Source organism: Hakea prostrata, chromosome 10, assembly GCF_041222555.1.
Source record: "Hakea prostrata isolate BN-2017 chromosome 10, UWA_Hpros_2, whole genome shotgun sequence".
Lineage (NCBI taxonomy): Eukaryota > Viridiplantae > Streptophyta > Magnoliopsida > Proteales > Proteaceae > Hakea > Hakea prostrata.
In genome coordinates, this window is record NC_142609.1 from 45,921,413 (window position 1) to 45,935,543 (window position 14,131).

The following is a 14,131-nucleotide window of genomic DNA, read 5'->3' on the forward strand; positions in this document are numbered from 1 at the left end:
AAGGATGACTTGGTCAAACCAACCGGCCTATACCTTAGCCAGGTAGTTAAACTATATAAACCGAAAGTAACTGTCAATCAAACCCAGCATGTGAAATTCTGGAAAAAAAAAACTTCTAGGATTTTCCCATTTTCATGCCCTTAGAAAAGGGAGGAAATTATGGAAGATTTCTCAATTATGTCCTCTCTCTCTCTCTCTTCTGTCACTCTTCCCCACCATAAAAGACCTTGTCACACAAGGCCCAACAAACACCACTGATGGCAGCAACACAAACCATCAAACCAGTGAGAAGACAAAGCTTAGAAGGTGAGGAAACCCAATTCCTCAATCCAATCATCAATACAGGAAAGCAACCCTCTTCTTTAGCTATGATTCACTCATCACTTTGCTTCAATCCATTTCCTCACTAGGGTTTTGACCTCACCCAGTTTCCTTCCTTCCTTCCTTCCTTCCTTCCCTCTTCCTCCAGAAGCAGAGCAAGGAAGAAGAAACAGAGACAGGGATGGAGATTGAATTGGTGAATTGCGAGTGTTGTGGGTTAAAAGAGGATTGTACACAAGATTACATTAGTCAGGTGAAAGCAAAATTCGATGGAAAATGGTTATGTGGGCTGTGCTCAGAAGCTGTGAGAGATGAAGTGAAGAGAGGGAAGAGTTCATTTGGAATGGATGAAGCTCTGAAAGCTCATATGTCTTTCTGTGGGAAGTTCAAGTCCAACCCTGCTGTCAGGGTTGCAGATGGTTTGAGGCAGATGCTCAGGAGAAGGTCAGGGGATCTATCTTCTTCTTCTTCTACTACTACTTCTTCTAAGAAGTACAGGAAATTTGCAAGCACATAACCAGCAGAGAAAAAAAATTATTACTTGACTTTTGTTAGAAGCTTGTAGTGCTGAAAGAGGGTGGTCCTCCTGGGTTTCCTGGGTTCAAATATTCTCAAAAGCCTTCCATGATTAAGTCCTCTCCCAGTCTTGTAAAGTGTAATATCATGTAGTGTTAATCCTACTTCTTTAGTTTTCTTAACATGGGTATGTGCAGATAAAACTCTATTTCTCTTTATCTTCTTCTCCTCTCATTCTTTTGAAGAAAAGTCTATAAAATCTTTAATCAACTTAGAAGTAATTTTCTGAAACTAACTTCCAAGGAAATCAAATCTCTGTCTTGTAATCTAAATTCTCTTTTATTGAAAAGCCTATCTATTACTCAATAAACTTTCATATGTAGCCACAAAGAGTGAATGATCAAGTGCCTCTAAGTCCCCATATTAGGCAATTCACATCAAATGCAGGCTCATAGACTTCTGTTTGTTGTTATATTAAGGGGAAGATGAATACTCAACATACAGAGAGTCCTGATACATCATTGTTCACAAGATGTTTATCCATTTCTTTTACAGAAAAAGCTTTCCTTTGTTCTTGAATGTGGGTTTTAATCATACACACACAAACAAAACAAAAACAAAAAAGGAGAAACAGGGCATAGGTTGTCTTCTCTGACTTGGTCCTACACTCAAATCTGTTTGCCTCAATTAATTTTCAGAACCCAGAAGATTAAGATCTCATCAATGCTTTTCTATAGTGGGTTAATAAAATAGAGTAACAAAAGTCAGCTCCACTTGAAATTGAAGGACTTCATAAGCATTATTGCACATGATTCTATAATGTTGTAGTCCTGTAGGTGAGCTATAATTTTTGCTTACCATATTATAATCAGTGGTTGAGACTTGGAATTTGAAAGGGCCCTACTCACTAGTCAAACATATTCAGCTTTGGAGATCACTGAGTTGAACAAGATCCTCAAGTGAGTCATAATTGTTGGTTTGGTTCATTTGGTCCAGTTGGGTCGTTTCAGGTTCAATCTGGTCTGGTCTTGCGTTGGTGTTTGCATTTGGGTCCAACCAAATTGGGTTTGATTCCAACTACCTGGTCGATGTGAAAGCGGTTTTAACAGGTAAGAATCTAGAATTGATAGATGTATAAGATATATGAAACTTTTCGCACTTAACACGGTGCACAACGTAACATTTGGAGATGGAATCGGATGCTTATGTGATCTTATGATCTTATATATGTGCAATCAAAGAGCTGTTCTTTCATCACTTTTTTCCAGATTATAACTGCTTGAAGTAGATGTTTGTTCATTTATAGATTAATTGATCTGGAACCAGAATAATCTTCTTTTGAGTCTAAGAATTGAAGAAAAAAAGTTTGAAGTAGATGTGATGACCTTACTGATAAGATTCCAAACACCACTGAAAATGCAACGACTCAACTGAATGCTTTCTTCCCAAGGGAATATTGTGAAACATGATTTTAACCATGTTAGAGTGGAGATTCCTTCTCTTGCATTCTCACACAATGAGCCATGGGATTCATTATGATACAGTTTCTTTAGTGTAATACCAATATTGTCCGGCCAACGGTTCATCCAATGAACAAGTGGTTGAACCGCTGACTCGAGGGATCAACCCGATAGACTGTGATGATCAAATTAACGATTGCTTGGGTGCGACCGGTCACATTGACCGCTAATGACCATTGGGTTGAGACACTCAAGCCAGTTCATTTGTTCGGGGGCTGAGTGTGACTCTATTTCTAGTCGTAACTGACACTGGGCTCCTTGGTCGAGAAGAAGATTTCACATTGCATTAAATGCGTTGTGTGTCAAGAGACATGGTAAAGTCAAGAATATGCAAGTATGCAACTAATGCCCCCAAGATAACTCTGTCAAATCAAGCCTAACCTTGTCAAGTCCTACGTAGCCAGCTACATGGGAACCGAGAGTCGACAAGGACACGTTAAATGTAGGATAACCTAGTATATTGGCTATAAATACCCTACTTAAATGCAGTGCTTGTAGAAGCAAGTTATATATTTCAAAAGGACAAGAATAATTTTGAACAAAAAATGGGAAAAAAAATCATCTACTGTGTACAATAGTGCACATATATGATAAATGATAGGTTGAGATTCAAAGCTTGATTTTAAATTTAAAAAATCCAACATAGTTTCTTTGCTTTCTCAACTAATTATTTGTCATATATGTGCACTGCTATGCCAGGGAGATGATATTTTTCCAAAAGACCGTATATTCGACTCATTTCTTCCTCTCTCTCTCTCTATTGTCTAGCAGTACTTCTTCTCTTAATCATAAATCTGCAAAATGTTTGAGAGATATAATTTCTGAATAGTGTTTTGAAACTTAGAATGTGTGGACAATATTGAAAATGGAAAATAAAAAACTAACAAAAATAACCCTTGCATAATTAATTAATTCACTCCAAATAAACTGACACCGCATAAATAGTGATTTTCTGTACAACTCAGCCGTTTCTTAGAGACCGTTGGAAGATTTAAATTTCGAAATCCGGCTCTCAAAGATCTTCAGGAAATCGGAAAAGAGAAAAGAGCGCAGAAAAGAACAGAGAGAAGAAAAGAAGCCCTAATGAAGAAGACCGTTGTCGTTCCATCGTCTTCTTCTGAAAGAACCCTTAGCAGCACCATGGAAGATCGATCAGAGAGCCGCGACAGCTACTATTTTCCCGGCTGCCGGAAAGATGCCAACTGTTCGTGCGATATTTGTCTTGCAAGCATCAATGCGACTTTGGATCTAAGGAATATGAGCAGCCAACGAAGTTCTCTGACGAATTTCTCAGCCTCAACTTCTCTAATGGAAAAATCCCCTGTTTCTGTCAATCGTTCAATCCTCTCCACGCCCAAATCTGGCGTGCACCAGCTTTCAAGGACACCACCACTCAAATCGACTGGAAAATCGTTTCCTCCTGGGGAAATGAAGAAGAAAACTAGAGTTTTTGGGTTCAACAGCTTCATAATTTTAGTGGTTGTGAGTTTGATTTTTGCTGCAGATTACGTGTTGGGTTTGCTCATTTTGGGGCTCTTTAGGCCTGCTTTGTCACCTGAGATTGTGAGGAGGGTGGGGGAGGATTCTTGTAGCTTGGAAGATCGGAATATGAAATTAGACTTCTTGGAGAAGAAGCTAAAAGATATAGTTGATGTGGATGTCTCAAACTGCAGATCTCCTGATTCAGCATGGAAGATTGATCAGGTAGCAAGTCCCAACCTTTTCTTTTAATTAGTTCTTTGTTTCCTGGAAAACAAATTAAGACTGTATGATTCAATTGCAGGAAGGACTTTTATTAAATTCGCGTTGTACATTATATAAATCCATGACAGAAGAGGTAAGCTTGTGGGGTTGGCCTCTCCAAACTGCAGGGTTGCTTACATCTGAGCTTTCTTCTAGGTCATTCACCATCTTGACAGGCAGAGTCACAGAGGTAATTATAAATGAACACCTGAATTTATTGATTTTTAAGGGACTCATCAAACCTCATCTTACTTTTATGTGTCACTGTGGTTTTTGTTTGATCATCAGTGGTCAGAGGGAAGGTTTGGGTTCTCAATTCGCAATGCAAACACTTCATGGGTGCAAGCTAGATGGAGTGCCTCAGCTGTGCAGATGGATTCTAATACCTGGATTCTTGAATATCGTTCAAACATGATGTTGGAGAACTCCAGATTCTCTGGAGCAGCATTCGAGTTCCTGAAGTTCAGAATGTTAAGAATAGTCAGAGAAATGAAGCAGCAATTTTGGTTCTTGCCTGCCTTTGTTAACCAGTATAGTAGTTATTCTGAAGATGTCATTTACAGACATCCAACTTAAGATGTACCAAATCTCATGCCTTATGAGACATTTGAACATGTAATTATTCCCCTTGCTTTGGGTTTTTTTATTACTAGCTGCTTATGTAATTCAGCATTTTGTCATGTATGATTATTCTTGATTCTTGCACAGCACTAATGATCTCCGAAATGGACCCAAAACCTTCCCAACTCTTGAGGAGCTGTCTTCCATGCCTTAGCTTCTTGTTCATTGTTAATGCAAACACCACAAAGGGAAGAATAGTGCAAAGTCAAGGCAGGTAGCAGAAGACATATATAAAGGGCTCTGATTCCTCTTTCCATGGGTCTCCATCCTCTTAAATCCTGTGAAGTGCCCAGTAATTGACGGTGTGCCAATAAACTTGGAAGCCCTTTGCATAGGGTGAAGTCACAACAGCTATCTGAAAGTATGTACATAGAAATGTGTTAATTAACCAAATTATCAATTAATTATACCCTAACCCTTCTGGATAGTGGCATTTAATCCTTTAAATTGTGGGTGCTGCAGATTAAGTTGTTTCTATTATAAACACAAGAAAACACCTGCATCTACAAGTACTTCTTTGGTAACACTACCTATTGATAGGAAATTTTTGATTAGACCCAACGTGCATTATCAGTAGTATCATAATCATGAAGCTTCTTGAGTCACGGAATGAAAATTGGCCAATCTCTCTCACACATGGTAGACAGGCCTTTCTTGCCAGGGTTGCTGCTATAATATAATGAAAACGCAAGTGTTCCAATGACCTCAGTCACAACAACAGTGAGGAGACTAATCTGTTCAACCCAAAAAACCAATAGTACTGAGAAATTTCAATGGATCAGAACTGGCACTATAAAAGAGGATCTGAGTCTCCATCTTCCAAGTGTAATAACAAATGAACACCAGTAAGGTTTGGAATCCCTATCTATCATGTAGATTACTTAAGAAGTATTCTATTGTGAAACACTTGTTAATTGTAGTGATCAATCTTCTTCGATTGCCCACCATTGGTATTACACTTAACTCTTAATTTCTTCACTGTCTGGTATCCAACATCATAATTATCTCCTTCGATTCTTGGTTGGATTTCTACATGAAATGTAATGACAGCTAGAGTTAAAAGCCCTCTGGTTTTTTTCAAACACATACATTCTCAAAACGTTTTCAGAAACAAGTTTGTTATAAATTATAATCATCTTTAAAATTGTTCTTTTGGAACAGAAACATAAAAATGTAATTTTTGTGTTTCTTGGGGGTGGAGAAACGCTAGCCCAGACAGATTTTGGGGATTTCTGATCTCCAAAGCCCGACTGTTCCTCTGAAGACCCCAACGCTCTCGCGTGAAGCCACGGTAGCCTCAATCCAGCGTCGTCGTCTTCTTCTTCTTCTCGCTTTCGGTCGCTCTCGAGTTGGCAGCACTGTATCAGACAGCAAAAGTTTGTAACTTTTCGGCTCGCCTTCTGTTCCTATTTCTATCTTTGATGAAATCGTAGTACGTTCATTTAGCCTATCAAGATGATTGCATTGAAATTGATGTTTGGGTTTTTGTACCTGGTTGTTGGCTTGTGTGCTTTTGATCACCCTGTCGTTCTTATTAATTACCTTGGATTGATATTGATGTTTGGATTGATCACCATTGCTGCTAGTAGGTCCCCTGCAAACAGGCATAGAAAACCTGCAGTATTTTGGTTTAGACTTGAATCAGTTAGTTGTCTTGATTGATTGGTTTTCCATACTTGACGATATACTGGAATTCTAGCGGAAGAACAAATTCAAGAGCCAGAATGGGCTGGTTCTCAAGTTAGGGAGCTTTTGCTCTTCTAATAAAAGCTCCTCTGATTGGGAAATTAGAAATCATGACAGAACATCTGGACTGATGCAGGGATTTTAGAGTTCAGAATATAAAATCAAGAGTGACCAAAATTATTGATTATGAAGTAAACAGTAACGAGATTCAGAAGAAGAATGACTCAGTTTAGGAATCAGAATTTCAGGAACTTTAGTTGCAACGGGAAAACCAGGAAACTTGATGGCCAGGAATCAGATTAGATACAATTCTTCTTCCTTCATAGATATTGATGGGTTTATAGCTAGTTTTAGACCCACTCAGACTCCAACAAAGGAAAGGCTAAACCAATTCTAGACAGGAAAGGAATGAAAAACAGATAACAGGTTCTGAAGCCCCCAATAGAACAGATGTGGTTGAAGTCCTTAGTTAATCTTGGACTCTTTACATAAGGAGAACATGTAAAACTAGACTGAACTGTAGATTGTTAGTCCAGCTTGACAAAGGACTATCAATTATTGCCAAAACAGGAATAACAGGTCTTATTGTCTTAAACATCCATAAAAGACTAAACCTTGGAATTGCCTGAAACTACAAATGAAAGTCAGAACCTTGGTAGTCTCTCGATTCAGAATGATAAAGATCTCAGAGCAGCAATTAAGGAAGAGCTGTTTTCTCTAAACTCAGATACCAGTTTTAGATCTTATATAACTATTTTACCTGAATTCTTGGGTGAAGTTAAACCTCTTAATACGTTGCAATCACACATTCTCCATTTATATAAATAGATGTTGCCTTGACTCTTACTTTTCATTATGTGGTCTGTCCATTCTTATATGCTGGGTAGAATTGGGTTGTCTCTATCTCTCTAGATCATCTATGAACTTGGCAAGTAAAGATGGTTCTTTCTCATTTTCTTTTTGTGCTTATAGTGATTAATGCAATAGCATGCGGTTTTCAGAGTTTACAATCAGATTCCTTCTATCATATTTCTACTTTATGTGATTCTTCATGTTGCCTATTGAGTCCCAAAAATAGAGGCTAATTGCAAATCTGATTTATGTTTTATTGGTTGAATTATGTACAAATGCAAATTTCTTTTATTATGCTTGTTGCGGCTATACAAGCTGGATGTGTTCATGTATCCATATGTCTATTGACATATATTTAACTATTTTTACTTTGTGGATTTGCACAATTTTTCTTTCTATTTATTTCTTTTATTTGGTAGCCACAAATGATGAGGCACTTGGTAATTGGATGGGTGATGTAACCTGCCCCAGACAGCCCCAAAAGAGCCAAAAGAGGACCCAAGCCCATTCGAAAATAGAAGCCAAACCAGGGGGGCCAAAGCAGCCTAGGGGCACTACCCACCCCCTAGAGTGAGTCTTACCTAGTTGGATGGAGTCTAGCTATTCTATTTTTGGAGTTAATTTCGTCCTAGTTTTTTTTGGGATGAATAAATAATTATATTAAAGAAAAAAAAGCAAGAGAACAAGGTCTTTAAGAAGAAGACTGAAAAGAATAATTAAGACCCCAGGAGACAACAATAAGCCTGTTCCTTAGGGTATCATCAACAGGGGGTGGGGAATAGCTAACAATCTAGAAGAAACATCAAAAGACAGTGCGGGGGCCAAAGTGGTTAAAGAGAATGCCCATCAGATGCCATTGGTCAAGCCAGAAGGAAGTGGAGGAGCCAAAAGAGATGAAGGTAGAAATAGCCGAGATGGTGCGGGGATGAAGCAAGAGATTTTTCCTTCAAACCCATGAAGGGTTGGAGGGCATAGAAACAGTCTAGAAGGAATCCGACCGGAGAAGAAAAGAGTAGACCCACCTAACCCAAATAGAGTCATGTTTTGAGGCAATTTTCCAGATGAGTTTGAGAAGGCAGGCTAAGTTAACATCGGGATCCGGTGGATACCTAGGCCACCTTCGGAGGTAGGGCAATAGATGGAGGACCAACTGACTGGGTTGATTTTGAGTCCTAGTTTGAAGGTTGTTTGAGAGTTTCAGTCGAGTGGAAGTTAGCTAGGTGAGATAAGATTCCTTATCCAAAGGGAAACTTATCCTATAGAGCTGTTCCCTATTTGGAAGTTAGATTTGAGTCCTTATTTAGTATGTCTTTTAGTTACTTAGGGTCTAAAGTAGTTGGATGAGATCTGTATCAGTTAAGGTCCTAACATGAGTCAGTTTGGTTTTGAAAGCTATAAATAGCCTAGAGTCAAATTTAATCAGTTAGCTTGATTTGAATAAAATTTGATTGGAGAACCAGATTGTGAGAGTCGTGGGATCCCTAGGGGTGACCTGCGCTAGGAATTGCTATTGTTTTCTACACTTCTAAGTTCTTCGTCTTCTTCTCCAAGCACTCAAGCAACAGTTCCAGCAAGCCTTTCAGTTTACAAGTAAGTACATAAGCTCCCTGCCCCTTCCCCCACCTCCCTAGGCCATCGCAAACAACCCCTGCCCCTTTCCTTACAATTTCAGCCCAAACCCCTAACCATTGTAGCTCTCCACCTTCCTTCCTCCTTCCTTGCAATATAGCACACCCCTCCCCTCTGTTACACCTTGATCCCCAGCCCCATTAGACCCTTTTTGTGAAATCCAGCCTAAACCTAACCTAGACACCCTATCTGTTTTGGGTGAAGAGGGATTTGTTTGATGTTTGACCTTGAAGTTGGACCTTAACTATCATGTTGTTATCCTTGGAAAATCCTAGGAAGTCAAGTCAGACCTCTCCCTTAGTGTAGATCCAAAGACCCAAAGTGAAGGAAGAAGTCTTTGGGCCATCTCAGTAGAAGACATGGTGTTTGACCCGAAACCCATGGATATTGATGATGGTGCTTCCTTATTGAAACCTTATTTAATTTGGAGTTGAAGTGCCCATTGATGAAGAAGAACTTGGTTGATGGGCCTAAAGCCCAGTTGGACTTGGTTTGAAGACATCCCTCCATGCTAGGTAAGTAGTATGATGTGTTGAAAGAAGCCCACCCAAAGATATTGAAGTTAGGCCCATTAAATCCCTATTTTTGGGCAAGCCGCCGCAGGGGGCAATTTGGTAAAATTTTATTTTTAGGGTTTTTAAAGCTTTATTTATTGGAATTTCGTGGTAAACAACCCCACTATGTTTCTAAGCCTCTAGAGAACGTGGGAAGGACCTTAGAACCTCCTCTTCAACAACTAATCAACCAACAGGGGCAGTTTGGTGAAATCCTTGTATTTTTGGACTCCATATGCTATTTAAAGGGGGGAACTCCATGTTTTTCACTCACAATCAGTTCTAAGCCTCTGGAAAACGTGGGAAGAGCCCTAGAACCTCTCCTCCAAAGCCAAGGATGATCCTCAAGCATCCATTCGAGTTTCTTCATCGGTTCCTCTTCTAAAAGGTTAGTAATCAATTCGTTTCTTCTTTGATTTGTTCTTTCTTCTATACTTCTGATCTTCTATCTATGAGAAAGGTATTACACTACTGTAATGGCCTCTTCTCTAATTCTTTTAGCCCTAGAGTGAATTCCCGAATTCACTATGTTCTTAAAGCCATATGGAGATGATTCTTGAATTTGACCTTACCTAAGATCTTGATCACTCCCTCATTATTATTTTACTGATTTTTGTGATTGTGGGAAAGATCTCACATCAGTGCTACAACCTTTCCTTTTATCCCCATGATTGTTAGGTTGATTCCCTCTTTCCCCCATCCTTGGAAACCAAAAGTAAGGGTTATTCTATGAGAGCTGATTTTGGGTAACTCTCATGAGAGGTAACCAAATTAAGAAAACCCTAATCTTTTATTAATTGTTAGACTCTATCCAACACTTTTCTTGATTATGTATTTCTACTCTTGTTTTCGCTAAGATGAATCTTTGTTCTCTGTGAACCAAAAAGAGGGTGATTTTGTGAGAGTCCAAATTGGGTACTCTCATGAGAGGTAACCAAATTGGGGAATCCAAATCCACTTTTAATCCATTGGATCCTCCCCAAAATCTTTCTTTATTATGATTTCTTTATCTTTATTCCTTAGGATGAATCTTTATTCTCCCTAGTCTTTCTGTGGGATACACAGATTCTTGTTGGTAAAACCCTAAATGTAAGATTATAATTTCTTTCCTATTGACTTTAATTGAGAACTTTGTTTTCTCTTATTGTTAGACCTTTCTTGATTTTAAAATACTATTCTTTCTTTCTTAGAGTGAATTCCCTAATTCACTCTATGATCTTGAAGTTCTTGAAACCATGTGGTGATATTCTTGTTTATTGATTCTTGACTATTTTTTCGTTCTTAGAGTGAATTCCCCAATTCACACTATGTTCTTGGAGTTCTTGAAACCATATGGTGATGTTCTTGTTTCTTGACTATTCACTCTATGTTCTTGAAACCTTCACTCTATGTCCTTGAAACCATATGGTGATATTCTTGTTTCTTGATTCTTGACTATTCTTTCTTTCTTAGAGGGAATTCACTCTATGTTCTTGAAGTTCTTGAAACCATATGGTGATGTTCTTGTTTCTTGATTATTATTTCTTTCTTAGAGATTCCCCAATTCACTCTATGTTCTTGAAGTTCTTGAAACCATATGGTGATGTTCTTGTTTCTTGATCTTACCAGAATTCTTGATTATTCTCTTGTATTGTTTTTCCTACAAAGTTTATGGTTGTGGGAAGGTCTCATATCATTACCATGACCTTCCCTTGTTTCCTCATGATTGAGGAGTTGATCCCTAATGTTTCTTGGACAATTACAAACCCTTATATGAAGAGATTTTGGGAGGAAACCCTTGGGTAACCCTCATGAGAAAATATCCACATTGGGTAATCCTCGTGAGAGTATCCAATTGGGAACCCTATTAGTTTTAATCCTCCCAATTGCATTCTTTGTTTTGAATTACTAAGCAGATGTTTCCCTTTCACTCTGTGAACCTACCTTGGGTTATCTTGAGAACTAATCTAGGGGAACCTCCATGAGATGATATTTAATTGAAAACCCTAATTTTTTGTTAATTGTTGGATCATCCCCAAAGCTTTCTTAATTATGATTTCTTTATCTTTATTCCCTAGGGTGAATCTTTATTCACCCTAGCCTTCCATGAGAGCCATGGTTAGTATATGTTAAAACCCTAATCCTATGACTCAATTAAGAACTTATCTTTTGACCAAGACTTGATGTTTTGACATTCTTGGATAGTCCTAATATGTTCTAGGATGCTCCCTTTCGAATTTCAGACCAATTGGACTTCAAACGAAGAAGTTATGATCAAATTAGGGTTTGCAGCCCCGTACTGTCTCATTAGTCGACTGGTTGGTCTACTGGGTCTGAAATTCGAAAGGGAGCATCCTAGAACATATTAGGACTATCCAAGAAGGTCAAAACATCAAGTCTTGGTCAAAAGATAAGTTCTTGATTGAGTCATAGGATTAGGGTTTTAACATATACTAACCATGGCTCTCATGGAAGGCTAGGGTGAATAAAGATTCACCCTAGGGAATAAAGATAAAGAAATCATAATTAAGAAAGCTTTGGGGATGATCCAACAATTAACAAAGAATTAGGGTTTTCAATTAAATATCATCTCATAAAGGTTCCCCTAGATTGGTTCTCAAGATAATCTAAGGTAGGTTCACAGAGTGAAAGGGAAACATCTGATTAGTAATTCAAAACAAAGAATGCAATTGGGGAGGATTAAAAATAATGGGGTTCCCAATTGGATATTCTCATGAGGATTACCCAATGTGGATTTTCTCTCATGAGGGTTACCCAAGGGTTTCCTCCCAAAATCTCTTCATATAAGGGTTTCCAATTGTCCAAGAAACATTAGGATCAACTCCTCAATCATGAGAACACAAGGGAAGGTCTTGGTAATGGTATGAGACCTTCCCACAACTATAAACTTTGTAGGAAAAACAATAAAGAGAATAATCAAGAATTCTGGTAAGATCAAGAAGCAATAACATCAAGAACATCACCATATGGTTTTAAGAACTTCAAGAATATAAAGTGAATTGGAGAATTCACTCTAAGAAAGAAAGAATAGTCAAGAAACAAGAACATCACTATATGGTTTCAAGAACATATAGTGAATTGGGGAATTCACTCTAAGAAAGAAAGAATAGTCAAGAACATCAAGAATATCACCATATGGTTTCAAGAACATAGAGTGAATAGTCAAGAAACAAGAACATCACCATATGGTTTCAAGAACTCTAAGAACATAGAGTGAATTAGGGAATTCACTCTAAGAAAAAAAGAATAGTCAATAAACAAGAACATCAAGAAATAAGAATATCACCATATGGTTTCAAGATCATAGAATTAATTGGGGAATTCACTTTAAGAAAGAAAGAATAGTATTTTAAAATCAAGAAAGGTATTGGGAACGTCTAACAATAAGAAAAAACAAGGTTCTCAATTAAAGTCAATAGCAAAGAAATTCTAATCTTACATTTAGGATTTTACCAACAAGAATTTGTGTATCCCTCAGAAAGATTAGGGAGAATAAAGATAAAGAAATCATAATAAAGAAAGGTTTTGGGGAGGATCCAATGGATTAAAAGTGGATTTATATTCTCCAATTTGGTTACCTCTCATGAGAATACCTAATTTGGACTCTCACAAAATCACCTTCTTTTTGGTTCACAGAGAACAAAGATTCATCCTAGGGAAAACAAGAGTAGAAATACATAATCAAGAAAAGTGTTGGGTAGGTTCTAACAATTAATAAAAGATTAGAGATTTCTTAATTTGGTTACCTCTCATGAGAGTTACCCAAAATCAGCTCTCATAGAATAACCCTTACTTTTGGTTTCCAAGGATGGGGGAAAGAGGGAATCAACCTAACAATCATGGGGATAGAAGGAAAGGTTGTAGCATTGATGTGAAACCTTTCCCACAATCACAAAAACCAGTAAAATAATAATAATGAGGGAGTGATCAAGATCTTAGGTAAGGTCAAATTCAAGAATCATCTCCATATGGCTTCAAGAACATAGAGTGAATTGGGGAATTCACTCTAGGGCTAAAAGAATTAGAGAAGAGGCCATTACAATAGTGTAATACCTTTCTCATAGATAGAAGATCAGAAGTATAGAAGAAAGAACAAATCAAAGAAGAAACAAATTGATTACTAACCTTTTAGAAGAGGAACCGATGAAGAAACTCGAATGGATGCTTGAGGATCATCCTTGGCTTTGGAGGAGAGGTTCTAGGGCTCTTCCCACGTTCTTCAGAGGCTTAGAACTGATTGTGAGTGAAAAACATGGAGTTCTTCCCCCCTTTAAATAGCATATGGAGTCCAAAAATACAAGGATTTCACCAAATTGCCCTTGTTGGTTGATTGGTTGTTGAAGAGGAGGCTCTAAGGTCCTTCCCATGTTCTCTAGAGGCTTAGAAACATAATGGGGTTGTTTACCACGAAATTCCAATAAATAAAGCTTTAAAAACCCTAAAAATAGAATTTTACCAAATTGCCCCTGCCTAGGCGGCTTGCCCAAAAAATAGGGATTTAATGGGCCTAACTTCAATATCTTTGGATGGGCTTCTTTCAACACATCATACTACTTACCTAGCATGGAGGGATGTCTTCAAACCAGGTCCAACTAGGCTTTAGGCCCATCAACCAAGTTCTTCATCAATGGGCACTTCAACTCCAAATTAAATAAGGTTTCAATAAGGAAGCACCATCATCAATATCCA

At 38.0% G+C, this 14,131-nt stretch overlaps 3 protein-coding genes across 4 annotated transcripts in view; all 3 read left to right on the plus strand.

Annotated features, from left to right (window-relative positions):
- Positions 1 to 267: 267 nt before the first annotated feature.
- LOC149003424 (uncharacterized) lies at positions 268 to 1,132 on the plus strand. Its single transcript, XM_089138878.1, has one exon. The coding sequence runs from the start codon at positions 503 to 505 to the stop codon at positions 836 to 838; it is 336 nt and encodes a 111-aa protein (XP_088995004.1). The 5' UTR covers positions 268 to 502; the 3' UTR covers positions 839 to 1,132.
- Positions 1,133 to 3,347: 2,215 nt separating this feature from the next.
- On the plus strand, positions 3,348 to 4,865 carry LOC149003425 (C-8 sterol isomerase). Its single transcript, XM_089137916.1, has 3 exons — positions 3,348 to 4,061; positions 4,141 to 4,290; positions 4,389 to 4,865. The coding sequence occupies exons 1-3, from the start codon at positions 3,441 to 3,443 to the stop codon at positions 4,674 to 4,676; spliced, it is 1,059 nt and encodes a 352-aa protein (XP_088994042.1). The 5' UTR covers positions 3,348 to 3,440; the 3' UTR covers positions 4,677 to 4,865.
- A 1,050-nt stretch (positions 4,866 to 5,915) lies between these two features.
- The window catches only part of LOC149003426 (frataxin, mitochondrial-like), a 58,499-nt gene continuing 50,283 nt past the window's right edge, over positions 5,916 to 14,131 (plus strand). Inside the window, exon 1 of one of the 2 annotated variants that reach the window (XM_089137548.1) lies at positions 5,916 to 6,153. The gene's annotated coding sequence lies outside the window, so the exon portion shown is untranslated. The remainder of the gene's footprint in view (positions 6,154 to 14,131) is intronic. The other variant, XM_089137547.1, reaches the window with a different exon arrangement.